Raw genomic sequence first — 25905 nt, 5'->3', positions numbered from 1 at the left:
CAAAGACGTGCAGTCGGGCCAATTGGACATGCTAATTTGCCCCTGGGTGTGAGTGTGTGAGTGACTGTCTGGTGACCTGACAGCATAAGGGATAGGCTCTAGCACCCCTCTGCGACCCTGACGTAGAAGCGTCTTGGAAAATGGATAGATGGCACTCAAGTTCTTTTATACTTATGCTGAGAGATACTCAAGAAACCAGAACTTGAGACTTGAGAGAGGAACTAACACTGAAATTATGGGCTTAGTCTGAGACTTGCACATATTAGATTGAACTCAAGACTGAGCAGAAAGCAAAGTGTGAACACCTCAATTACAGCTTAGCCCTAATTAATCCTTAGTGGTGCCTTATCTCCCCTTAGTGGCTCACGAGGCCGGGACATTATATCTAGTGCTTGTTAGCAATGCTAGCTTTGTAAATGCAGCACTAAACTATAGAGGTGAAATTTGAAAACCACTTTGGCTGATTGACTGTATCTGGGGAAAATTGTAGAAATTGTAGAAAATCTGACCATTCCTGTAAGTAGAACGCTGCTCGTTCTCTCTCAAAACTTCAACCATGCTGTGAACTGAAACCAACCTTACTGTTTACAGTTGTGCTTTTGCAGGAAAGTGATAGCATCTATATCTTAATAAGTAGCCTGGTTCTTTTTTAGAATCCAATATTTAGCAGAATCCTCCAAATCCCCTGCTATCAGCGCTAATTTTACGTACTTCTAGATAGCATTCATCTTCTTATTATCAATGAGGAATGAGCAGCTCTTAAATATATTCAGCTGGGATAAGAGAATGCTTTCAGACTCCAGCATATGGAGAGAGAGCGCGTGGAGCAGAAAGGACATTTCCTTCTATCAGGGTCATCTCTCCATGCGTCCAGACGAAGCCCTGCTGATGTATTCCCCACACTTGCTATTCCCCACGGCCATATAATGGCATTCAATAACAGCACGAAGGAGCTCGTAAATCATAAGATGAAAACAGAGGTCATTTCTCTACCGGAGTTTTTTTTCCCCATGCTGTGCTCAGTGGGGACAGGAACAGGGGAGGCCTGTGTATCAGAAGCTCATTCCCAACACAGCAGCGAGGGACGGAGGAGGAGGGAAACATGGTTGTTGGAGGACTGTGATGACGACTATTCCTATAAACGATTACTCTATCAATGATTATTCGATTATTTGACACATTTTTTTTTTGGTTTACTTTACCATCCCTGTTAATGTTACTAACACAAATCTAGTAATATAGTGTTACTCAAGTAAATCTAGATCAGCTAATTTACATAATTCCTTCAGACTGAAGAGTCTTATCCCAAAAAGTTTTCTTAGCAGTTTTGTTGGTTTCTGATAATTCATTCTTATTTTTCTAATTTATAAATATAAATTTATATTTTATATTTTATATCCATCCATCCATCCATTTTCCAAGCCGCTTCTCCGTCAGGGTCGCGGGGGGGAGCTGGAGCCTATCCCAGCGGTCTTCGGGCGGAAGGCAGGATACACCCTGGACAGGTCGCCAGTCCATCGCAGGGCAGACAGACAGACACAGACAGTCACTCACACATTCACACCCAGGGGCAATTTAGCATGTCCAATTAGCCTGACTGCATGTCTTTGGACTGTGGGAGGAAACCGGAGAACCCGGAGGAAACCCACGCAGACACGGGGAGAACATGCAAACTCCACACAGAGAGGACCCCGGTCACCCGGCCGGGGAATCGAACCCAGACCCTCCTTGCTGTGAGGCGACAGCGCTACCCACCACGCCACCGCGCCGCCCTTATATTTTATATATTATATAAAAATATTTACTTTTAGACATTTTGACACAATTTCACAAGTGTCATAATTTACTCTGTTAAATGAGAGGTTTGGAGGCATTTTACATTTTTGTTTTTCTCACCATGATGTTGTTTTGCAAGGTTTATCAGTTCAGTCTACTAACACTGCACCTGCTAACAGACTGGCTTACATGCATTAAGCTACGTGAGACATCAGAAATGGACGACTCTTATTTAAGCTATTTATTCTTTATGGTATGAAACAACTCATTTGATATAATGGAGATGTTTCAACTGACAGCAAAACATTACATAAGAAAGATTACTTGATTCAACATTAAGCAGAACATGAAAAAGTACAGTAGTACCATTTCAGTGGACACCATTTCTAAGCACTGGGCTGTTTGAGTTAACCTTACTTGCTACAGATGTGTGGATCACTGAAAATTAGAATGTAATTCTCTAATTCATATACAAAATTATTTATGTTTAAACCAGTTAAGTAGCTTAACTCTTTAGAGGCAATAAATTTGCATGATTTTTTAAAGTAAAGTCAACTAATTTAACCAGATGCACTGTGTCACATCTTGCAGCATCTGAATTTTTATCATGCTGGGTGTAGGTTCTTACTGTCCTTATTGAAGCTTTAGCTTGACGCTCGTCAGACTCCCTTGTATCAAAAAACACTCCAAAAATAAATCCACGAGTCCACTTCTTCGTTTTAACTATTTACTTGAAAACTTAACACAACATTACAAAAACATAAAATATTTCCAGTAAAAGATTCTTTTAAAGTTCAACGGAGCCTGGGAAGGGCGAGGTCAAAAAACTATTGCGCTCCAATCTCCTTCTGATTCCTACTGACCACGCTCCCCTGGCATGTCAACATCACCCCCAAATTGTGGGTTTTTAATTGTCACAATAAAAGTCAGATCTTAATTACACAATATCAATGGACTGTACATATGTAAATAGTATTTTAAATCTTTATAAATCCTTTTGAATCATGAAATTACAAACAATATTTATCTTACCCATGAATTTGCATCCTTTTAAAAAAAAAAAAAAAAAAAAAAAAAAAAAATATTCTAACCAAAATAAACTGCATTTAGGCTCCTACATTTCCGGCCCCTAATTGTTATCAATGCCTTGAAACAATTACTCAAAACTTAAATCACAAGGAGCCTAATACTACAATTACACATTATCTTAATCTGTAAGTCAAAACTGTATAACATTTTAACTTAAGTGCATAACTAAATCACTCATTCAGCAATGAAAAGGATACGTGAAAGTCCATTAATCAGTCTCTGACTCCTGCAGCAGGACCAGCTTAGTTACTGGTCGCAGGAGCTCGTTTGTCCGGGTCTTGACCTTCACCTGCCGAACGAAACCCCTCCAGTCTGGAAGAGCCTCTGTGATCCTTCCAAGCGGCCAGGAGTTTCTGGGCGATGTGTCGTCGATGATCAGCACCACGTCGCCGACGGTGAAATTCCTCTCAAGCGTTGACCATCGCTGGCGCTCTTGGAGCTGCATGAGGTACTCCCTGCACCAGCGCTTCCAGAATATGTCCGTGAGGTACTGGACCTGTCTCCATCTGCGGTTTGTGTACTGATCGTCCTTGCTGAACACTCCTGGAGGCAGCTCCGGCTTGACTTTCAGTAATAGGAGGTGATTAGGGGTTAAGACCTCCAAATCATTGATGTCCGAAGACGCCTTGGTAATGGGCCTACTGTTTATGATGGCCTCCGCTTCGCACAACAGGGTGTGGAGACTTTCCTCGTCCATTGTCTGCTCTTTCACTGTGGTGTTCAGAATCTTTCTCACAGAGCGGATGAGCCGCTCCCAGGTTCCTCCGTGGTGGGAGCCTGTAGGAGGGTTGAAGTGCCACTGTACACCTTTCTGCTGCAGGTGCCTTTCGATCTTGCTTGTGTTCCACTCACGTATCATTTTCCTCATCTCGCTTTCAGCTGCTCTGAAGTTCGTCCCGTTGTCTGAATACATCTCTCTGACTTGTCCTCTTCTTGCTAGGAATCTTCTGATTGCGTTCAGACATGCATCAGTGTCAAGCGAGGACGCAACTTCCAAGTGCACTGCACGAACTGCGAGACAAGTAAAGATGACACCGTATCTTTTTACATGTCCTCTTCTTCTTTTCACCAGAAATGGGCCGAAGTAGTCAACGCCTACCCGCGTGAATGGAGGATCGTCAGGCAGGACTCTGCATGTTGGTAAGTCTGCCATGAGTTGCTTGCCAGCTGTGCCATGCAGCTTCTTGCAGTCGACGCACTTGGACAACATTCTCCTGATGGCTCCATTTGCTCCAGGGATCCAGAATCTCTGTCGCAACTGAGCCAGCATGTGATTCCTTCCTGCATGTGCTGTTACTTCATGAATTTGTCTAAGAACGAGCCTTGTGACGTGCGAGTCCTTTGGCAAGATGACTTGCTGCTTGCAGTTATCTGGAAGCGCAGCACGGCTCAGCCTACCTCCTACTCTTATGAGTCCATCTTGCAGCACTGGGTTCAGCTTACGAAGTGAACTGCTTTTCTTAACTCTTTGTTGTTCTTTTAGCATTTCCAGATCTTCTTGGAATCCGTTCTTTTGTGCGTACTTCACAATTTCTGTCTCTGCTTTTGTCAAATCTTCACAGATAAGTTTTGGTACTTTGTAATCTTTCTTCAATCTGTCCATTCTTTCCTTGTTTGACAAGTTTGGTTCTTTATTTTTGTTTTCCTTCAGTTCTTTTAGCAGATCTTTCAATTTCAGGTACCAGGCTACAGCGCGCTTCAGCTTCGTCCAGGATGAGTAGTACGACATCAGCTGGTCTAGCGGGTCGTTGAGATCTTTCACTTGTATAGTATGAGATTGAACCCTTTTGACCTCTGGGTCATCCATGTTGATCATTCCCGGATCTGGATTCTTCGGCCACTGGTCTTCCTCGCAGCGCAGGAATTCAGGTCCGGAAAGCCAGCTTTCACATTTCAAGAACGCTTCAACCGCCAGGCCTCGGGACACGTGATCCGCCGGATTCAGGCTGGTATTGACGTACCTCCATTGTGAAGCCTGAGAGTGCTGTAGAATGGCTGACACCCTATTGGCCACGAACGTCTTGAATCTGGAGCTTTCACTGTTCAAGTACTTGAGCACAACTGTGCTATCCGTCCAGTATACTGAGTCGTGGAGTTCCAATTCAAGCTCTTTCTTCAGCAGCTTGTCCATCTTGACTGCAACTGAGGCCGCAGTTAACTCCATCCTCGGTATGGTCGGGGATTTCAAGGGCGCTACTCGTGCCTTCGCCATCATTAGAGAGGATTGGGTCTCTCCAGCTGAGGAGCGTAGGACAAGGTAACTTGTGGTTCCATAAGCGTCTTCACTTGCGTCAGCAAAATGGTGTAGCTGAGCGAAGACCGGCGCACCAAAGGTCTCTGATTTGATGCATCTGTCCACGCCAAACACCTTTATCTTACCCATGAATTTGCATCCTTTTAAAAAAAAAAAAAAAAAAAAAAAAAAAAAATATTCTAACCAAAATAAACTGCATTTAGGCTCCTACATTTCCGGCCCCTAATTGTTATCAATGCCTTGAAACAATTACTCAAAACTTAAATCACAAGGAGCCTAATACTACAATTACACATTATCTTAATCTGTAAGTCAAAACTGTATAACATTTTAACTTAAGTGCATAACTAAATCACTCATTCAGCAATGAAAAGGATACGTGAAAGTCCATTAATCAGTCTCTGACTCCTGCAGCAGGACCAGCTTAGTTACTGGTCGCAGGAGCTCGTTTGTCCGGGTCTTGACCTTCACCTGCCGAACGAAACCCCTCCAGTCTGGAAGAGCCTCTGTGATCCTTCCAAGCGGCCAGGAGTTTCTGGGCGATGTGTCGTCGATGATCAGCACCACGTCGCCGACGGTGAAATTCCTCTCAAGCGTTGACCATCGCTGGCGCTCTTGGAGCTGCATGAGGTACTCCCTGCACCAGCGCTTCCAGAATATGTCCGTGAGGTACTGGACCTGTCTCCATCTGCGGTTTGTGTACTGATCGTCCTTGCTGAACACTCCTGGAGGCAGCTCCGGCTTGACTTTCAGTAATAGGAGGTGATTAGGGGTTAAGACCTCCAAATCATTGATGTCCGAAGACGCCTTGGTAATGGGCCTACTGTTTATGATGGCCTCCGCTTCGCACAACAGGGTGTGGAGACTTTCCTCGTCCATTGTCTGCTCTTTCACTGTGGTGTTCAGAATCTTTCTCACAGAGCGGATGAGCCGCTCCCAGGTTCCTCCGTGGTGGGAGCCTGTAGGAGGGTTGAAGTGCCACTGTACACCTTTCTGCTGCAGGTGCCTTTCGATCTTGCTTGTGTTCCACTCACGTATCATTTTCCTCATCTCGCTTTCAGCTGCTCTGAAGTTCGTCCCGTTGTCTGAATACATCTCTCTGACTTGTCCTCTTCTTGCTAGGAATCTTCTGATTGCGTTCAGACATGCATCAGTGTCAAGCGAGGACGCAACTTCCAAGTGCACTGCACGAACTGCGAGACAAGTAAAGATGACACCGTATCTTTTTACATGTCCTCTTCTTCTTTTCACCAGAAATGGGCCGAAGTAGTCAACGCCTACCCGCGTGAATGGAGGATCGTCAGGCAGGACTCTGCATGTTGGTAAGTCTGCCATGAGTTGCTTGCCAGCTGTGCCATGCAGCTTCTTGCAGTCGACGCACTTGGACAACATTCTCCTGATGGCTCCATTTGCTCCAGGGATCCAGAATCTCTGTCGCAACTGAGCCAGCATGTGATTCCTTCCTGCATGTGCTGTTACTTCATGAATTTGTCTAAGAACGAGCCTTGTGACGTGCGAGTCCTTTGGCAAGATGACTTGCTGCTTGCAGTTATCTGGAAGCGCAGCACGGCTCAGCCTACCTCCTACTCTTATGAGTCCATCTTGCAGCACTGGGTTCAGCTTACGAAGTGAACTGCTTTTCTTAACTCTTTGTTGTTCTTTTAGCATTTCCAGATCTTCTTGGAATCCGTTCTTTTGTGCGTACTTCACAATTTCTGTCTCTGCTTTTGTCAAATCTTCACAGATAAGTTTTGGTACTTTGTAATCTTTCTTCAATCTGTCCATTCTTTCCTTGTTTGACAAGTTTGGTTCTTTATTTTTGTTTTCCTTCAGTTCTTTTAGCAGATCTTTCAATTTCAGGTACCAGGCTACAGCGCGCTTCAGCTTCGTCCAGGATGAGTAGTACGACATCAGCTGGTCTAGCGGGTCGTTGAGATCTTTCACTTGTATAGTATGAGATTGAACCCTTTTGACCTCTGGGTCATCCATGTTGATCATTCCCGGATCTGGATTCTTCGGCCACTGGTCTTCCTCGCAGCGCAGGAATTCAGGTCCGGAAAGCCAGCTTTCACATTTCAAGAACGCTTCAACCGCCAGGCCTCGGGACACGTGATCCGCCGGATTCAGGCTGGTATTGACGTACCTCCATTGTGAAGCCTGAGAGTGCTGTAGAATGGCTGACACCCTATTGGCCACGAACGTCTTGAATCTGGAGCTTTCACTGTTCAAGTACTTGAGCACAACTGTGCTATCCGTCCAGTATACTGAGTCGTGGAGTTCCAATTCAAGCTCTTTCTTCAGCAGCTTGTCCATCTTGACTGCAACTGAGGCCGCAGTTAACTCCATCCTCGGTATGGTCGGGGATTTCAAGGGCGCTACTCGTGCCTTCGCCATCATTAGAGAGGATTGGGTCTCTCCAGCTGAGGAGCGTAGGACAAGGTAACTTGTGGTTCCATAAGCGTCTTCACTTGCGTCAGCAAAATGGTGTAGCTGAGCGAAGACCGGCGCACCAAAGGTCTCTGATTTGATGCATCTGTCCACGCCAAACACCTCTAGCTGTTGCAAGTCTGACGTCCACTTTGTCCATTCCTTGATCACATCAGCTGGTAGGCTGTCATCCCAGCTGTACCTTTGGCGACATAGATCTTGCAGAATTCTTTTGGCGGGCAGTACCACTGGAGCAATGAACCCCAGAGGGTCAAAGATGGAGCTCAGGAAGGAGAGCAGGCCTCTCCTGGTGTGCGGACGCTCTTTGAGGTTGATCTTGATCTTAAACTGATCCGTCTCGGCACACCACTGGATTCCCAGCGCTCGCTCCATTGGCAAACTGTCCATGTTCAAGTCGAGATCTTGAAATCCTTGTGCTCGCTCATCCTCAGGAATTGAGTTGAGTAACTTCCTGCTATTGCTTGCCCATTTGGTTAGCCGAAAACCACCTCTTACCAGCATGCCTCGTAAGTTGGAGCACAGAGTGACTGCTGCGTCCTCATCAGCTACTGACTTGAGGCAGTCGTCCACATAGAAATTTTTCTTCACTGTGGTGGCAGCTTCATGCCCAAAGTCATCTTCAAAATCAGTTGCACACTTCTGCAGTGCGTAGGTCGCAACACTCGGCGACGAGGTTGCACCAAAGATGTGCACCTTCATCTTGAATTCGGCAAGCTCGTTCTGATGATTTCCTTCCGGCCACCAGAGAAATCTGAGTAGATTTGTATCTTCTTCCTTCACTGCCACTTGATAAAACATGGCTTCCACGTCTGCCATAACAGCGACACTTTCTTGCCTGAACCGTGTGAGGACCCCAACTAGCGAACTTGTCAGGTCTGGTCCCTGTAGAAGCTGTTGATTCAGCGACGTTCCTCCATAGCTTGCTGCGCAATCGAAGACAACGCGCAGCTTGCGCTTGACTGGGTGTCTGACTCCGTGATGGGGCAGATACCATGTGCTTCCTTCAGTCGGTTCGCATTCAGCTCTGTCGATTTGAACTGCGTAGCCTTTCTTGACAATGTCTTCCATGAATGCAACATACTCTGCACGGTAGTCTGTGTCTTTAATGAATCTTTTTCTCAAGTTCAGTGCACGTTGTTCTGCGACTGATCTGTTGTTGGGCATGCACAGCGATTTGTTTCTCAGTGGAAGGCAAATACTGTAGTGACCATCTTGCAATTGTGCAGACTGAGACACCATGTTCATAAATTGGTGGTCTTCTTTTGACATTTCAATGTCTTCACTCAGACCTGCATCGGGAAAGTCCAGCTTGAATTGCTGATGCCAAAGCTCTTCTAGCCTGGCTACTGAGATTCGGTTAGCTGTAACTGCAGGCGACCTGGTTCTCAGTCCGTCATTGCCTCCTTTGAGAGGACCGTTAACTGTCCAGCCTAAAGCCGTTCTTACAGCATAAGGGCCTTCATCCACACTGTTCACCACCTGAAGCGGTTCCATGGCCTTGGGGATGTTAGCTCCGATGAGCAGACCTACTTCTGCTTCAACGGCTGGAAGCTTCACCTCCTTTAGGTGAGGCCACCTACTGACATCCTCTTGGCGTGGGATATTATCCTTTGTCACAGGAATGGCCTTCTGGGAAAACACCTCCGAAAGTTCAATAAACTGGTCACCTTCCAGGTTACTGATTTCCAGTCCTGTTACTATACGCGTGTTCACCACAGACTCATTCCCCATGGTTCTCAAGGAGATGCTTGTGCGGCGTCCATTCAGGTTCAGCTCGTTTATTAGTGACTCAGTAGCAAAGGTAGCGGAGCTGCCTGGGTCCAGAAACGCGTACGTGGTCACTATCTTGGTTCCTTTCTGTGCCTTGACTTTTACCGGAACTATGGACAGGAAGCAATCTTCTTTACCGGCCCCGGTGACGGTACATACTTCAGTTGCTTGAACAAGAGCGTTTGTCACAGCTTGCTCATCTTTACTTTCTTCGTCTTTCTTTGTTTCGTCCTTTGACTCTTTGAATGTGATGTGTAATAGAGTGGGATGTGGACGAGCACATTCTTGACATTGAGCCTTCTCTGTACAAGTGTTGCTCATATGGCCATGTTTCAGGCATGCGAAGCACAGCCCTTTGCCCTTTAAAAACTCTATCTTTTCCTTGTGTGGCTTCTTTTTGAATCCTTTGCAGACTGAGAAACTGTGATGATCTCCGTTGCAGTATAGACATGGTTTCCCATTAGCATCCACTGATTTTGTTTTGTTAGATGTTGAGCTTTCGCCTTCTTTCTTGTCTTTGTTTTCTGCAGACGAAGCAACGGATGTTGTGAAAACTTTCTTGGATTTGGCCATGTCTTTGTCTTGTGCTTTTGGTTTCTGTCGAACTGAATCCTTTGTGTTGGTGGTGGTGTTGTCCTTTATGTTCCCATAGAGAGGGTGCAGTAAGTACTTGACTTGTTTGTTTACAAATTCAACAAAATCCTTGAACTTAACTCTTTTCTTTGTTTTCTCTTGCAGGTCACAGGCATATTTTCTCCAGGATTCCTTCAGTTTGTAGGGTAGCTTGCTAGCTAATGCCTTGATGCATACTGCATTGTCCAAGTCTTCCATGTAGCTAATGTCTGCCATTGTGTTTGAGCAGCCAGTCAGGAACAATGCAAATGACTATAGTGCAGCGCCATCTTCTGGTTTAATTGTCTGCCAGTCCATGGCCTCCTTTAAGTATGCCTCTGCAATCTTGTAGTCAGCACCGAAGTAGTCTTGCAACATTTGTTTTGCTTTGGCATATCCTGTTGAAGGTGGCATGTGAATACAGCTTTTCACCAACTCGTGTGGCTGTCCACTTGTGTACTGCAGTAAAAACTGCAAGCGATCACTTTCATCCTCAGTACGGCTTTCAATGCCATGTTCAATGGATCTAATAAAGGATTTATACTCCAATGGGTCTCCTTTAAATGTTTTAATCGTGAGATCGGGAAGTAGAGATGCTTTGTGGTTCTTCACTAAGTATTCGGTCACATTGGCCTGTTGTGTTATGGCTTGGCACAAACTATCCAGCACAACTGTGTCATTTCCTTTCTTTCTTACATCCATTACATTTTTGTTTGATTTAATAGGCAAGCTCTGTTTAAAAGAATCATGTTGGGAATAATTCAGTACCGGTGTGACAGGTCTTGGCAGTTGTGGAGCACTTTTCACTGACATTTTTTCTTCTGGCGCCTCAGACCCACCAATGCTCACATCATCCTGCTCATCTTCATATTTTTGTAGAACTTGTAACTTAGCATCAGACTCAGCTAATTTTGTTTTAATTTCATGCAGCTCTTTCTTGGCTTTAATTTTCCTTTGTTGAGCCTCAAGCTCTGCTTCCTCCTCTTCAATGGCCATTTTTTCCATAACCGCATCTGCCTTAGCTTTTAGTGATACATGCTCAAGCTCTGCTTGCATTTTCATTTTGGAGGAAGATGACTTTACAGTAGAATGTCGTGAACTAGACCTTTTTGAACGGACTGATCTGTTATCAGCTTGCCCTGCATCACATTCACGTTCCTTAGCCTGCTCAGTACGTTTCATGACTTCTGACATCCAATTTTCACATCTCCAAAAGAAATCATTCATTGAGGCTTGTTTGGGCTCAAAATACTTCGTTTGATTTCCCAAAAATTCTTCCTCACTCATGTATTGCTCCAGACTAAAGTTTAAGTCGGAGAATTCGGTCTGTAAAGCACTGAAATCGACACGCAGCTTATTCTTAACGAGGTCGGCGTTCGTATCGTCCGCCATTAATTCCTCAAAATGCTTAATCATGCTAGTAAGCTGGGCTAGCTTGCCCTTACGCGCATTCAGTATCCTGGCTTTATGATCTTCCATTCCTTTTTCTGTCATCTTTACAACTCTTTTCTGTTCTTGCTGTTGCATGTTAGCTTAAATCTTTCACATCCACATGAATTAGCAAACTTTTAAGCATGTAGCTTTCCAATGCATTCCACTTATTTATTAGACGTCTTTTTTGAATCTTAACTGACACACGGCCAATCCGTCACAGTTTTCAACTTACAGTTGTCGTTTTCCCTTCGAATGACAAGTCTCCAAATCCGTGCAGGGGTGTTCTACTTTCGTTGTCCCTCTTATCTAGTCCAGTTTTTGTATCCAGTAGTCCGTGAAGAGCAAGTTTTTTGACTGAAATGTAGGTTCTTACTGTCCTTATTGAAGCTTTAGCTTGACGCTCGTCAGACTCCCTTGTATCAAAAAACACTCCAAAAATAAATCCACGAGTCCACTTCTTCGTTTTAACTATTTACTTGAAAACTTAACACAACATTACAAAAACATAAAATATTTCCAGTAAAAGATTCTTTTAAAGTTCAACGGAGCCTGGGAAGGGCGAGGTCAAAAAACTATTGCGCTCCAATCTCCTTCTGATTCCTACTGACCACGCTCCCCTGGCATGTCAACATCACCCCCAAATCGTGGGTTTTTAATTGTCACAATAAAAGTCAGATCTTAATTACACAATATCAATGGACTGTACATATGTAAATAGTATTTTAAATCTTTATAAATCCTTTTGAATCATGAAATTACAAACAATATTTATCTTACCCATGAATTTGCATCCTTTTAAAAAAAAAAAAAAAAAAAAAATATTCTAACCAAAATAAACTGCATTTAGGCTCCTACACTGGGCATCAGTTTATTATCTCTTCACAAACCCCATGTGTTCAAGCTGAAACTGATGCCAAGCTTGATAAATTATGTTGAAAGCTTTATTTCACTGAAATCGGATCTGTTCAGTCAACATGACAACTTCAGTCAGTATGGAATCTTATCCATTAACTGCAGATAAGAAAACAGTATTACTACTTAATACATAATATAAGTAGCAATCTAGACTAAAATTCTGAATTCTAAATTCTAAAACATTGCAGTGATGGTGGTGAATTATGAGGAGACAGAGTTTAATAGTGTGGCTTGGAGCTTGGTTAAAGGATTTGGGAAATAGAAACTGAAACTGTGAAGCAGCGGTGTAACACTCACAGTGTCCTTAATCTTTAGTTTTGTTTTGAACTTTGTTATATTTCTAACAATAACTGCAATTGACATTTTTAATGTTATTTTTGACTGCGTGTTTGTTTCAGCTGTTTGTATTTCTTGACATAAAATTCTGTTAGATAAGATAAAACTCCGTAATTAAAATAATTGAAAAATATTATCTTGTCCTGTTAGATCTTAAGACAAAAAGATAGGAAGTTGCTGTAATACAGCCTGTAAACTTGATGTGTATCAGCTCTCCCTGTTGATAAACATTCTATAGGAACGCTCTGCTATATGACACTATGGCCTCCTGTGATGCAACAATATGTGAAGCTCTAATGTCTAAAACAATCACACTTTGTTTGCCAGTTCTTTTTCTTGAAGCATTAAACAAAATAAATAAATAAATAAATAAATAAATAAATAAAAAGAAAAATGTAGGATTTAGAGCTGCAAGGAAAAGGAAAAGGTTTGGATTCTTTCCATTTCTCATCTGTTCTACAATGATAAGCCTGGATTACAAAAAATGAGTCAACAAGCACCAGAAGAGGCTGTGTGGTTTATTACTCTAACAATGAGCTAGTAAATGCTGGACTGGGAGTAAATGAACCATTGTTGTTTCTGGTGTTATTTTTTAGACTGATGTGTAGAATCAGCAGTGGAAGGTGAGACACACAGATGTGATATAATTTATTGACATTTGTTTGCTCACAGCACAGTGTGATAGAGAATGTAACAGAGAAGATCGTAGATGTTTGATAGCATAGTGCTAGTTAGTCTCACAAGCTAGACTTCTGCCTAAGATCAGATTTGTCACTTAATGTGGTGAAGAACTGTCTTTTGACAGGAAAGGGCTGTCTGATTGACATGCAAAATGACCAGCTTCCGAATGCTTCAACAAAACTGTTTGCAACGAAACCAAACCGTGAAAAAAGTGAAAAATTAGGCTTTGTTGTTGTCGGGTTTGGTAAAACTCAATATCGATGAACAAACATAAACAAGATCCAAAAGTCAAAGAATCCAAATGTAGGTCAGAATATCACAAAAGAAAAATACTCTCACAAGAAGAAACAATACCTGACAAGGAAACTTACTTAAAACTTAAACTAACTATAATCAGGTGAACCAGATTAGTATTCAGGTGAGTGAGAATGATGGGACTCATTCATGAATATCTTCCTAAGTTTGTTCTTAAATGTGTTCTTAAGAAAGATCCTAAGAAAAAACCTACATTGGATTTATGATGTGTTCTTAAAGCACAGAATTGTTCTCACCTTTGTGCTCTTGAGTGTATGTAGATTCTGTCATTATCTAAGAGCAAATCCCAAATAAGAAAACACTGGTCAATATCATAACCTTTGTGAAAACTGTGCAATTGGGCTTTAAGAGGAAATATCTTCTTAAGAACGGTTGGTGAATGAGGCCCAATGACTGGATTGCTGTGGAGAGACAGCAAGCACGTGATCTCCCAGAGGAGCATGTGATCTCCCATAGTTCATAGAAGCATTAGAGCTGGAGGGATGTGCGACACTATTAAATACTGTTAAATACATTTTAAAAATCTGATTTTCTTCAAACTTCACTAACTTTTTTTGCCAAGCCACGATAACTTTGCAAGACTTATCTCTATGAGCAGAACAATTTTCTGTTGGTGTTTCATTAAGCAGATCAAAACCAGTGCACGAAAGTCTAATAAAGGCCAGAGCACACCAGAGTGAACAAACACAAACACTATAATGTCTCAAGTTGTTCTTAGTCTTCAGGAAAAAATAAATAAATAAATACAAATTCCAAGTAGACTGAACCATGTGAATGGAAAGGGAACATTCTAGAGACTTTCATCAAACAAACATGGGTGTGGCAGACCAACCAAAGGTTTGCGTTTGTTCATGTTTTTCCTACCAGTGTACTCTGGCCTGTACGCACGGACACGTGAATAGCCAATCGGCATGCAGCTGCCAAAGTCCTGATAGTTGTGGCCAGCTTAGCATGAAAAACATATCAACTAGTCCAAACACCTCTGTGGCCATCTAAGACTGGGATACAGTGCCTATCAACTTTGGCAATAATATGGCTTATGTGTTGGTGATCATTAAAAAAAAAAAAAACAAAACAATTCATTGCATAAATATTGACTTAGCAACACTTATTTTCAATTGGATTACATAAGTAATATAAGACTGTTATAAAGCCAGCTGAAGTGGGAGGCACATCCATTACCATGCCAGACCAATGTAAATGCACTGTAATTCACAGGTAGTAGGCTATCAAGTCGTTTAATGTTGACTTAAGGCTTTAGCATTATGCTAGCAAACCTACTTGTCAAAAATCATGAGACTGATTGAAAGTATTGCATTTATTCTGCTCACCATGTCTCATTTTCTTTCTTTCTCAATGTCCATTTCTCATTTCAAGCTAACACTGCTTTAAGTAAACATCAGGCAAAGAAGTACATGGAAGTTTTCCATGGGCGTCCTGGGGTCACCTTGACATGTACCTATTTAAATAGACCACAATAGAAGCCACACTGCCCCAGTGCTTCCTGAAGAGTACTGCAATCTGTCCAAATTACCACATGTACCATATTTTATAGAGCATTATAGAAAGAGTACTTTTGTTTAAGGTGTCGACATCCACTGGACCTTGTCGACTAATCTATATGGCCCTGCTATACAGCATCGGAACAGCTGCATAACACCTGTTTCCAAAATCTCTGTCTTGGAAACACTGCAATCACCCATCCGCTGCTCTCCAGAGCGTTCCCTTGATGTAATAGCCTCCTGAAGCATGTGCCCATTGCTGAGCTTTAGCAGAGACCTGGCAGCTCATCTATTGTAGACTCCAGATGAGGGTCCTCAGGGACCAGGAGGTGGGAGTGGGGTTATGGGGGCGGGGAGATACCGGGTCACGAACCCCGTTTGATCTGTGGCTCTTCATTTCCCTTACTCATGTCATGTCTCCTGGGGAAAGAGGAGCTGAGGGCTGCCCACAGTGCCAGAATAAGACACCAGCTATTAGTCAACACCGTGGCTAGCAGAGTCAAGTGCACTGCTCTTCTATCATTCAGCAGGGAGGTGGTAAAGAAGAAAAAAACACATCCCTTTGCTCTGAAACTTCTTCAGGCTCTGACAGGAAGTTCTATGAAGACGCAATGCCTTGCTGTTAGCCTGGCCGGTGTGGATATTAGAGTGGGACGATGCTCATTTTTCAAAATCACTGATCGGTCTTTTGTAAATATCCCAATATTTAAAGGAAGATATACTTACTTAAAATATTTTTCAGTCTATATGTATAATTTGGCCCTTAAAAAATCCATGTTTTAAAAGTTGGCCACACATTGGATTTGAAGATTCCTGCAGCGCTACTAACAGTCAGATGAACTGAACATTTTGTTTTATGAAGAACTTAATTATGCAAAAGACAATCATTTTACTTGCTGGGAAACTTGTAGCTGCATTTGTCAATTCTTTCCATCTCAAATGATCATATTTTTACTTTATGAACGTTACATTTGTAAAAAATAATACCCAAGTCTGAATTGTTGATGATTTCTTTCACCCAGTTGAACATAGCTTGATTTCAAGGCCATTTCCTTTGCTTCTTTGACCCCTTAACCCTTGTGTGGTGATCTTCAATGTTTACGAAAAGAAAAAAAATGATGCAATATTATTATTATTTCAACCTCGGATTCCTCTGCCTTTGCTCATTTTCTGTCAAGAACATATAAAATAACACATTTTTACTGACTTCACACTGTTCACCCCCTACACATTTATATTACACGTGATGTTGGGGTGAACCTGCAGGAATAAAAGTGTGGAGGTGCTGTGTTTCTTCACTCTGTTCTCCTTCTACATGGCCGTTAGTGTGTGTGTGTGTGTGTGTGTCTGTATGTGTATGTGTTTGCATATGTGTGTGAGTGTGTGTGTGGGTGTGTGTGTGTGTGAGGGTGGACAACATGGACAGGCTACTGACTGGCTACAGCTGCTAAAGGAGATCTCTATGCTTGACATATATGCTTGTGATATTTTAAACATTTGGTATTTTTTGCATTAACTGTTATGGCTTGTTTAAAAAAGCAATAATGCGGAGGGTCCACAAGACCACTGAGTAACAAAATCCCCAACACCACACAAGGGTTAAACTGAAGCTAAATCTTGATTTAAAGTGAAAATGATAAAGATAAACAAACAAAAAAATTCTATTATAAAATATTAAATATTTATCTTTATGTCTAATCCAGTTTCACAAGAAGAAAATCAATATAACCTTTTAGCAAAAAGCACGTTTTTTTGCTTTTGTATGTATTAACTAATTAGGTATTGAAATTTACATTTATATACTTTGTGCTGTGAATCTGTATAGAGTACTGATCCAGGGATCCCAACTGATATTTTCACTGTTTTTAACTCCACCCCATCATTAGTGTCAGCATCTGTGTCTAGTTACACATGTCTACGCATATTAATGCTATGTTTGACTAAAGACTGAATTTATGACCTTCAACCAGGGAAAAACAAAAACAAAAAATGCCCCTTTAACTGGGAAATCCTACTCAGAAAGTCCGGTTCAGCATATGAGCTCATATCATTATGACTACTCACACTGTCAGTAGTTATAAATTACCACCTCTCTACTTTTAAAAATACATTATAATATAGAAATATACAGACACAGTGCCTGGCAAAATCTTTAGTCTATAATAAATAATCTTAGACATCTGAAGAGTGTTTAAATTTCCCTTAACAGAAAGCTGTTATGAAATGGTTATGAATGCATAAGACATTGTATTACAATAGTACATGCATGGCATTCCAAGGCAAACTAGCACCCAAAGCAAACATCCCATATTTTACCATAATTAACATTATATATAAAACTCAGAGGATGTGTAGGCTCATTGTTTTGGATACTAAATAAAATGACTTTATACAAAGAGGCATCTGGTTCTTTTCACCACCACTGTAAAAACATGTCAGTCAGTAGGTTTCCATGTTTTATATAATACACAATTTCAAATCAAACCAATCAGAAAAACTGCTTACATTTCAACAACCAGATTACACAGAAATGTTTTCAGGTCTGTAAGATGTAATTCTGAACCATTTTTCATGTGTCATGTTCCCTTTTGCTTTCTTTCCAGTTTCCTTGTTTTACTGTAGATTCTATACTTCAGAAAGTTGTTGCCTCTCTGCTTTGGTTTTGATTATGGAGGTGCTTGTGTTATGCCTGTGCTTTGCTTATATCTGCATGGCTTACAGATACACTACATTTCCAAAAGTATTCACTCACCCATCCAAATCATTAAATTCAGCTGTTCCAATCACGTCCATGGCCACAGGTGTATAAAACCAAGCCCCTAGGCCTGCAGACTGCTTCTACAAACATTAGTGAAAGAATGGGTCGCTCTCAGGAGCTCAGTGAATTACAGCCGTGTTCCAGCCGGTACCGTGATAGGATGCCACCTGTGCAACAAGTCCAGTCATGAAATTTCCTCATTACTAAATATTCCACAGTCAACTGTCAGTGGTATTATAACAAAGTGGAAGCGATTGGAAACGACAGCAACTCAGCCATGAAGTGATGAAAATAATAGAGCGGGGTCAAAGGATGCTGAGGCGCATAGTGCACAGAGGTCGCCAACTTTCTGCAGAGTTTGAACAGATGTTCAAACTTCATGTGGCCTTCAGATCAGCTCAAGAACAGCGTAGAGAGCTTCATGGAATGGGATTCCATGCCTGAGCAGCTGCATCCAAGCCTCACATTACCCAGCGCAATGCACAGCGTCGAATGCAGTGGTGTAAAGTGCCGCCACTGGACTCTAGACCAGTGTAGATGTGTTCTCTAGACTGTTAGAAATAAAGGTACCTTGCAGGTACATGATTCGTTCATCAAGGTACAAACAAAGTAAGTGTACCCTCAAAGGTGCAACAGTGGTTTTAAGGTCCAACTGTGTACCTTAAATAAGTTTTTCCTAGTGGAAAAATAAACATTTGTATGTTTTTATAAACTAATGTATTAAAACAGAACAATAAAATAAAAAGCCTGGAGATGAGACAGGGTGTGTGGAGTCAGTACAACTTATGGTACAGTTATGTTCCCTGACTAAAAGTACTGAGATGTACCCCTGAGGGTACCACCACAGTAACAAAAAGGGTACTTCCCCAGTGACAGTGTCATACCTTTTTTTCTAAGACTGTGGAGTGATGAATCATGCTTTTCTGTCTGACAATCTGATGGACGAGTTTGGGTTTGGAGGTAGCCATCAGAAGAGTAATTGCCTGACTGCATTGTGCCAAGTGTAAAGTTTGGTGGAGGGGGAATTATGGTGTGGGTGGTTGTTTTTCAGGAGTTGGACTCAGCCACTTAGTTCCAGTGAAAGGAACACTTAATGCTTCAGCAGACCAAGAGATTTTGGACAATTTCATGCTGTCAACTTTGTGGGAAAAGTTTGATGATGGCTCCTTCCTGTTCCAACATGACTGCATGCCAGTGCACAAATTTCCAAAGCTCCATAAAGACATGGATGAGTGAATTTGGAGTGGAAGAAATTGACTGGCATGCACGGAGTCCTGACCTCAACCAGATAGAACACCTTTGGGATGAATTAGAGTGGAGACTGTGAGTCAGGCCTTCTCGTCCAACATCAGTGTCTGACCTCACAAATGCTCTTCTGGAAGAATGGTCAAAAATTCCCATAAACACATTCCTAAACCTGGAAAGCCTTCCCAGAAGAGTTGAAGCTGTTATAGCTGCAAAGGGTGGGCCAACATCATGTTAAATCCTATGGATTAAGAATGGGATGTTACTCAAGTTCATATGCGTGTGAAGGCAGATGAGCGAATACTTTTGGCAATATAGTATATGTCGAGCCAAAACTCTTCCTTTGTTGTTCATGCCACTCACATTTCTCCTCAACAAATGCTTGTTTGGAAGTCATTATTGTGCTTGATAATCAGACAGTTAAAACTGGCAGGATGCTGAGATGCTGCTAATTAGTAGAGGAAGTAATGAGGCAGCCAATGGCAGAACACGGTGCTCTTCATTATTGGGTGATGAGCACTTGGCACCCAAACTGCTACTTTGGCTCTGACTCAGCATGATTAACTTGAGTATTTTCTATTTGAACCAGGGAGGAACTCTTTCAAATTGGTCAATAAGGCATTCAAATTAGATTTATTCAATCTAGGGATTTAACAAATAAATAAATAAAAAATGCTGTAATGGTGGTTTTACAGAAATAGAAAAAACAGACTGTCAGCATTCCAGGATGCTGTGAGTTTGAATGCTGAAGGTTCAGGTGTTTGTAGGTGACTAATGTGTCTATATTTGGAGTGTAATTGTGCAGCAATGGAGAGCGAATGGTGCATCATCTTGTGAAACGCTTGTTGTTCTGCTGTCCTTCCGGCCACCTGTTCATGTAATTTTAGCATGATTCCTGAAGGGATGGGAAAGCTACAGACGGATGTCTCCCCAGGGAAATCACAAACCGAGCAAGGTAGGGGGTAAAGAGAGAGAGCGAGAAAAAGAGAGAGAAAGAGTAAGAGAGATAAGTGGGGTTAGAGACAGAGACATAGAGCACTGAGCGGAGACAGCAAAACAAAACCTCCCAGCACTCCTAACACTGTGTAGACTACATCCACACACAGCCTCTGGAGGGGATGCATTACACTGTGTTAACCAAAGCAGGCAACCAAAAGAGGCTTTACCTCCGGTTTCCATGGCAACTTGAGGAACTTTTGGCTAAGAAGTTTCCGGATCTCTGTCTGGCCACGGCTCTCCTGCCCAGCTTCACCAAGCTCATCTCCCTGAAACAGAGAAAACAAGGCATCCTTAGAACACACACACACACACACACTTGTTTTTATACCTTCTCAGAACATAAGGTCATTAATTTGTCCCATATAAATTATATTATTTTAGGAGAGTAAAACCTTGTATCCTCATTTTTGACATTTTTCATTTCTATACAACCAATGTAGTTACATGAATACAGTGTATCCAAAATGTATCATCCAATTAGCATATATCCCTGTATATACAGGCCTCAATCATCTAATGGGCCCAGGGGCCCCTGCAGGCAATTTTGAGAAAATCTAAACAGCTGTTTTGACTCGTAGAAGAAACATTACTAGCGGCACAGTAGAAAAAATGAACTAATCTGCTTTATTTTCTACTCCAATCACTGCTTAGCAACCGTTACACTATTTGCCATTACCTCTGTCAAGCTTTAAGTTTTGCCCCCAGTGAGCTAACGTTCCTTTGAAAGTACTTTAAATTAGCAACTTCAGATGTGCTTTGAGGATCTGTAAAAGTGAGACATGACAATTCCATAGAGTACAGGATGCCCGTTCCCAAAGCCAATATCATCTGAACAAGTTGAGAAAAATAGTACTGTTTGTCAGCAGTGATCTGCAAACTGTCATCAGAGGTAAGAAATCCACACCAGCTGTGGCAGTATGCTTTAGATAGGATGCTTGACAGGGTTTCGTCTTTATTCTGTACACTTTAGCTGTCCAATCTTAATTTATGTCATCTTTTCTGGGGTGAATTTTGTGCTTATGAAGAGTGCATTGCATTTGCATTGGTCTTTGGGTTTACATTAACCTGTGTTCTCTCATTGATGTGTCAGCAAATTGCTATTGTTTTGTCTTCATTAGAAAAAAAATGTCATAATGCCATTCAGTGATGTAGAGGTTTGGACTCTGGGACGGTCAATCCTTTCTTCTGAGAACAACAGCAGCTTCTTTGTTTGACTGGCAAATTTTCTACTTCTTTGTCCTTTTCTCAGTGAGGCTTCTTGACAGCTAGACATCCTTTCAGACCCATAGTCTTGAGTGGTCCTCTCATAGTGGAAGGATTTCACTGTGGATTGCATCAGATCCAGAGCAAGAGTGGAGCTTGATTTTCTCCTCTCTCAAAAATGAAAGCTTAAATGCTGTTTATCTGATGGGGACAGTTTTGGTGGTTTGCCAGGCCTTGCACTGCTGTAGCTTTAGAATTTTTATTTTTTTTGTATTTCCCCATTCTTAATCTTATTCTAATCTCAGAAGTATTTTTGATTGGAAAGGGTGGTTTTTGACTTTTGCAAAGTAATAGCAATATATAATGACATGTCCCATATAAAATATAATCCAATATGTATTATGTATATGCAAGTATGTAATAGATGTATTATCTATAGGACGATGTACAGTGTGCCCCATTTGTATAAGTATCTATATGAAACAGCTTCTAAGCCTAATCAAAACTTAGCCCTAATCTTAACCTCAGTAACCAAAAAGAAAAGGTTTTCCCTTACAACCTTAAAAATGAAACATGGAGCATCTCTTATAGTCAGAACTGATTTTCATACATAGTCAGGACATTTCAGTCTTGAAAATGTATGAAAACTAACAACTAGCACACATACACACACACACATATATATACACACACGGCTTATAGAGATTTACACCTGGGACAGCCAAGCTGCTCTGCATCAGAAAGGAGCTGAATGATCCCTTTCTCTCCACTGTGAGATTACTTCAGGAGACTTCAGTCCTCATTGTTCAAATTCATTTCTGGGGCCAAGCACGGTCATATCCTCTTTTCTATATCACACAGACCCGAGTAATTAGGAAGGTATTCTGGCACTGTGGAATCCTAGGTCTTTTCAGATGAGCACTATTCACTATTCAGCCCTGGATGAATGACGAATCTCTGGGCGGGCTCTGTTATCATTGGGTTTCGATTAAATACTGCAGCTGTTATGTCATGGGCTGCATAGCTTCTCTGATATGCTCAAAACCACAATTCTGTTTCTTCTATACTTCTATACATTATGGATATGGCAGTACTGTAAATACATACAAGAAATATACCGAAAGATAGATGAGGATGGCAAAGATTTAGTATTTATTAGTATTATTTCACTACCTCAAAGAGTGTTCATTTATTGCTGTGATTATTTGTAAACAGATTTTTAATCATGTTTTAGTTCTTATTACTCATGTCATTATGGAAACAACTTTCCAAAGTCTCATTGAAAAATTAATTCTTTAAACTATTTCAGAAAGAAAGCAAGATTACTAAGATGTATATTGTTTATTTCCATAAGATATATGAGAGATATAAAAACTTGCTTATAAAAACTTGATATAAAAAAGATGCTTTCAACTCTAGCAATGTTGTGAAATATTCAAAAACCTTTTTTCCCCAAATTTTCTCCCCAATTTAGTTGCATCTAATTCCACCCACTAGTTAGGACTCCCCAAACACACAATACCACCAGTGCTAGAAGGGTGAAGGCTTCTGCATCTTTTCGCACTGTCGCTCATGCAATGCCATTGGACAGCAGATTGCGCTCAGGGTAAAGCCTCATCCGCCAGCTCTGTTACGTCAGCTAACAGATGCCTGCGCTGACTAGCATCACTCTGAGTGATGGGGGAGAGTTGGGCCATCCTATCCACCCAGAAAGAGAGGCTAATTTTGTGCTCTTGGACTCCTGGACACGGATGGCTGTAGCATCACCAGGGAGCTCCTCATGATAAGGCCAACGCTTAGAAGGTTGTGCCATTTGGGAGCCCCAAAATATCTTGAATTGGTGTTGCAATTATGATTGGTTATAAAAGAAGCATTAAGCAAAAGCTTAATCCATTATTAGCAGGAATATTTTGAGGCTCATCACTTGTGTGAACCTCAGTGAATTAGTCAGCAGTTTAAGAATGATGTTCCTCAATGAGTGATAGCAAGGCCAAATTCCTCAGATGGTACTGCATTAAAAATGGCAGTCTTCTGTGATGAATGTCATCACACAGGCTCAGAACACTTTGACAAACCATTTTAAACACCATTCTATGTATGCCATCTGTCTACAACGTCCAGAAACAAGGGTGATTTCTTTGGGCTCAAGCCCATCTGATATCTGACAAGGAATAATGTGCAGTGGAAACATACATTGTGGTCAGACAAATCAACCTTTCTGATTATCTATGGAAAAAGATGCTATGTTCTTCAGACTGAGGAACATCCAGATTGTTACCAGTGTAAAGTTCAAAAGTGAGCATCTGTCGTGGTTTGAGAGTGTATTAGTGGGTTAATGTGAATGTATAATTAATGATGAAAGATATATATTCTGGCGCAACACATGCTCCCATCTAAATTATATCTTTTTCAGGGATGTCTGTGCTTATTTCAACATTATGCCGAACCACAATCTGTACATGTTACAGCAGGACAGCTGCATAATCAGAGTTTGATTGCTAGACTGGCCTCCATACAGTCCAGACCTGCCTAACTTTGATGATATATCGTGCATTAAAAAGTGAGTAATACAACAGTGAAGGTCCCATACAGTTGTGCAGCTGCGGACTTGAGAAAGAATGGCAAAAAATACTCTTTCATAACTAGATCAATTTGTTGTCATAAGGAAACTTTTCAGAATTTAAAATAACTGTATATTTACAAAAATAAATGAATAAATCATGTCAAACAGAATGAGCTACAGCTTTCTACTGTATTAGCATTTCACATATTGTGTCAGCTTTTTTGGAACTGAGGTTTGTATATTTTTATATTTTTATTCCATATTTCCCAGTCCAACTTGGTACTGAAATGAAAAAGAAAGTCAGTAGAATCCTCCATCCTTACTTGGAAGCACAAGCTTAAATCTTAAATCGTACAAATGAAGACAAATGATGACAAGTGTTCCAGTCCAATGCATGTAAACCTGATTTTTTGCTGTATGATTTTAGCAGGTCACCTTAAGCCAGTGTGCTTGATATAGATTTGCTTTCTTGTTTGTGCAAAACCTCAAAAACCTAATTTCAGTGCAGCAGATCACATTAGCAGACCGAATGTACACAGCTCATGTCACGCACGAAGGCATCACTATCACTGAAATTCCAATTAGCATCCATGTCATAGACAGAATCCAAGGAAAACAAGATGCTATTGTTTACATTGCAGCACATCCCCCGCTGGTCTCCGGGGCTCAGCGGGTGTGTGCAGGTTTCCATTTTTCCTATCAGGAGTAATCCCAGTCTGCCTTCTTCTCCTAATCCCTGACATATCGCTGCCAAGCAGCCAGCATCAAAACAATGCCTGAGTGCCGAGCACAATGAGCTACTCCACACGTTACATTACAATATCCCTCACCCAGCTGAGAGCCACTGCAAATTACATTTATAGCTACTGGAGCGTCTCCAGGTCCAAACAATTAGCAAATGCCTTCTTTAAAATGCGCTGCTTTGGAGTGAAAAAAAAATCTCATTTGAAGACTTCGGGGCAAGGAAAGCAATTAAAAATGATGTTAGCCTGTCGGTTTAATGTTCAGCACAATGCGGTGTTCAGAGAGGCCGTTTCATCTAAAATGGACGTGAAACACAAATAAAAAGTAATTGCCTTACATCATGTCGACATAAAACAGCAGTGTTTTCCTTTTTTTCGCACAGTGTCTAAATCAGAATCGCGCTGGTAAATGACGGCCTAATGCAGCAGGCAGAAATGAAATCAAACCTGCCGTGCTCCAAAGTGACTGTGTAAACTCTTAACACCTTTTTGTTTCTGCAAACGAGTGTGACAGGTGGCCAATTAGACGAGACAAACAGTGCGTACGAGACAGGCAGAGTATGTGTGAGAGAGAATGAAGCGTGACAATCATGCAATGTTGTGTAGCTTTATTGTTTGAGCCCAGAAGCTGCCTCTGATAATGACACACAAATGAGCCGACTGTCTGCTCTGATGCTGCGCTAAAATGACAAACGCTAGACTATTACATTATGAGGCCTTATGCTCTAACACCTCACCTGCCAAGAGGTCAGAAAAGGACAATAATGAATGATTTTCAAAAATCGCTGCTGCCATGTCCTGAGGGGAAATGACACGGCCAATACATTTTGTCCTGTGCACCTTTTCCCCCTGAATGTCACTGAATTCTCTGAATCAGAAGTTTGTGTAGTAGTCAAAATGTGTATAATGCTACATTCACGTTGCCAGTACACTCTGATGTTAAATGATGCCACATAAAAGTCTAAATGACTAAATCAGTGCGATTTAAATACTATTATATACTTCAATACTATTATATACTAACACCAGTCTAAAACCGTCAAATGCCCTTAACTGCAATCGACAAAGCTTGCAGGATTGTGTGGGATATTTTGGTGAGGTTGCCAGTCTTATGACGTTAATTCAGGATGCAGCAGAGTCAACTTGCATGTAACAATAGTCATATTCGGACTTCCGGTGGTAATGGCGGAGTAGGACGCAATCTGGGTAGCTCCCGCGAATTTCTCTTAAAATTTCACTTAACACGACGCTGAGTTGGAATT

The 25905-nt window shown here is 41.5% G+C and overlaps 1 protein-coding gene across 1 annotated transcript in view; it reads right to left on the bottom strand.

The window, feature by feature from the left end:
* The window catches only part of b4galnt4b (beta-1,4-N-acetyl-galactosaminyl transferase 4b), a 182049-nt gene that overhangs the window by 74848 nt on the left and 81296 nt on the right, over positions 1-25905 (bottom strand). Inside the window, exon 4 of the mRNA XM_037534706.1 lies at positions 20302-20400. Coding sequence (XP_037390603.1) covers positions 20302-20400 — 99 coding nt within the window. The remainder of the gene's footprint in view (positions 1-20301; positions 20401-25905) is intronic.

Source organism: Pygocentrus nattereri, chromosome 25 (assembly GCF_015220715.1).
Source record: "Pygocentrus nattereri isolate fPygNat1 chromosome 25, fPygNat1.pri, whole genome shotgun sequence".
In the NCBI taxonomy this organism is placed as follows: domain Eukaryota; kingdom Metazoa; phylum Chordata; class Actinopteri; order Characiformes; family Serrasalmidae; genus Pygocentrus; species Pygocentrus nattereri.
Note: the sequence above shows the minus strand (reverse complement) of the source record. Positions and strands in the feature narration are given on the sequence as shown.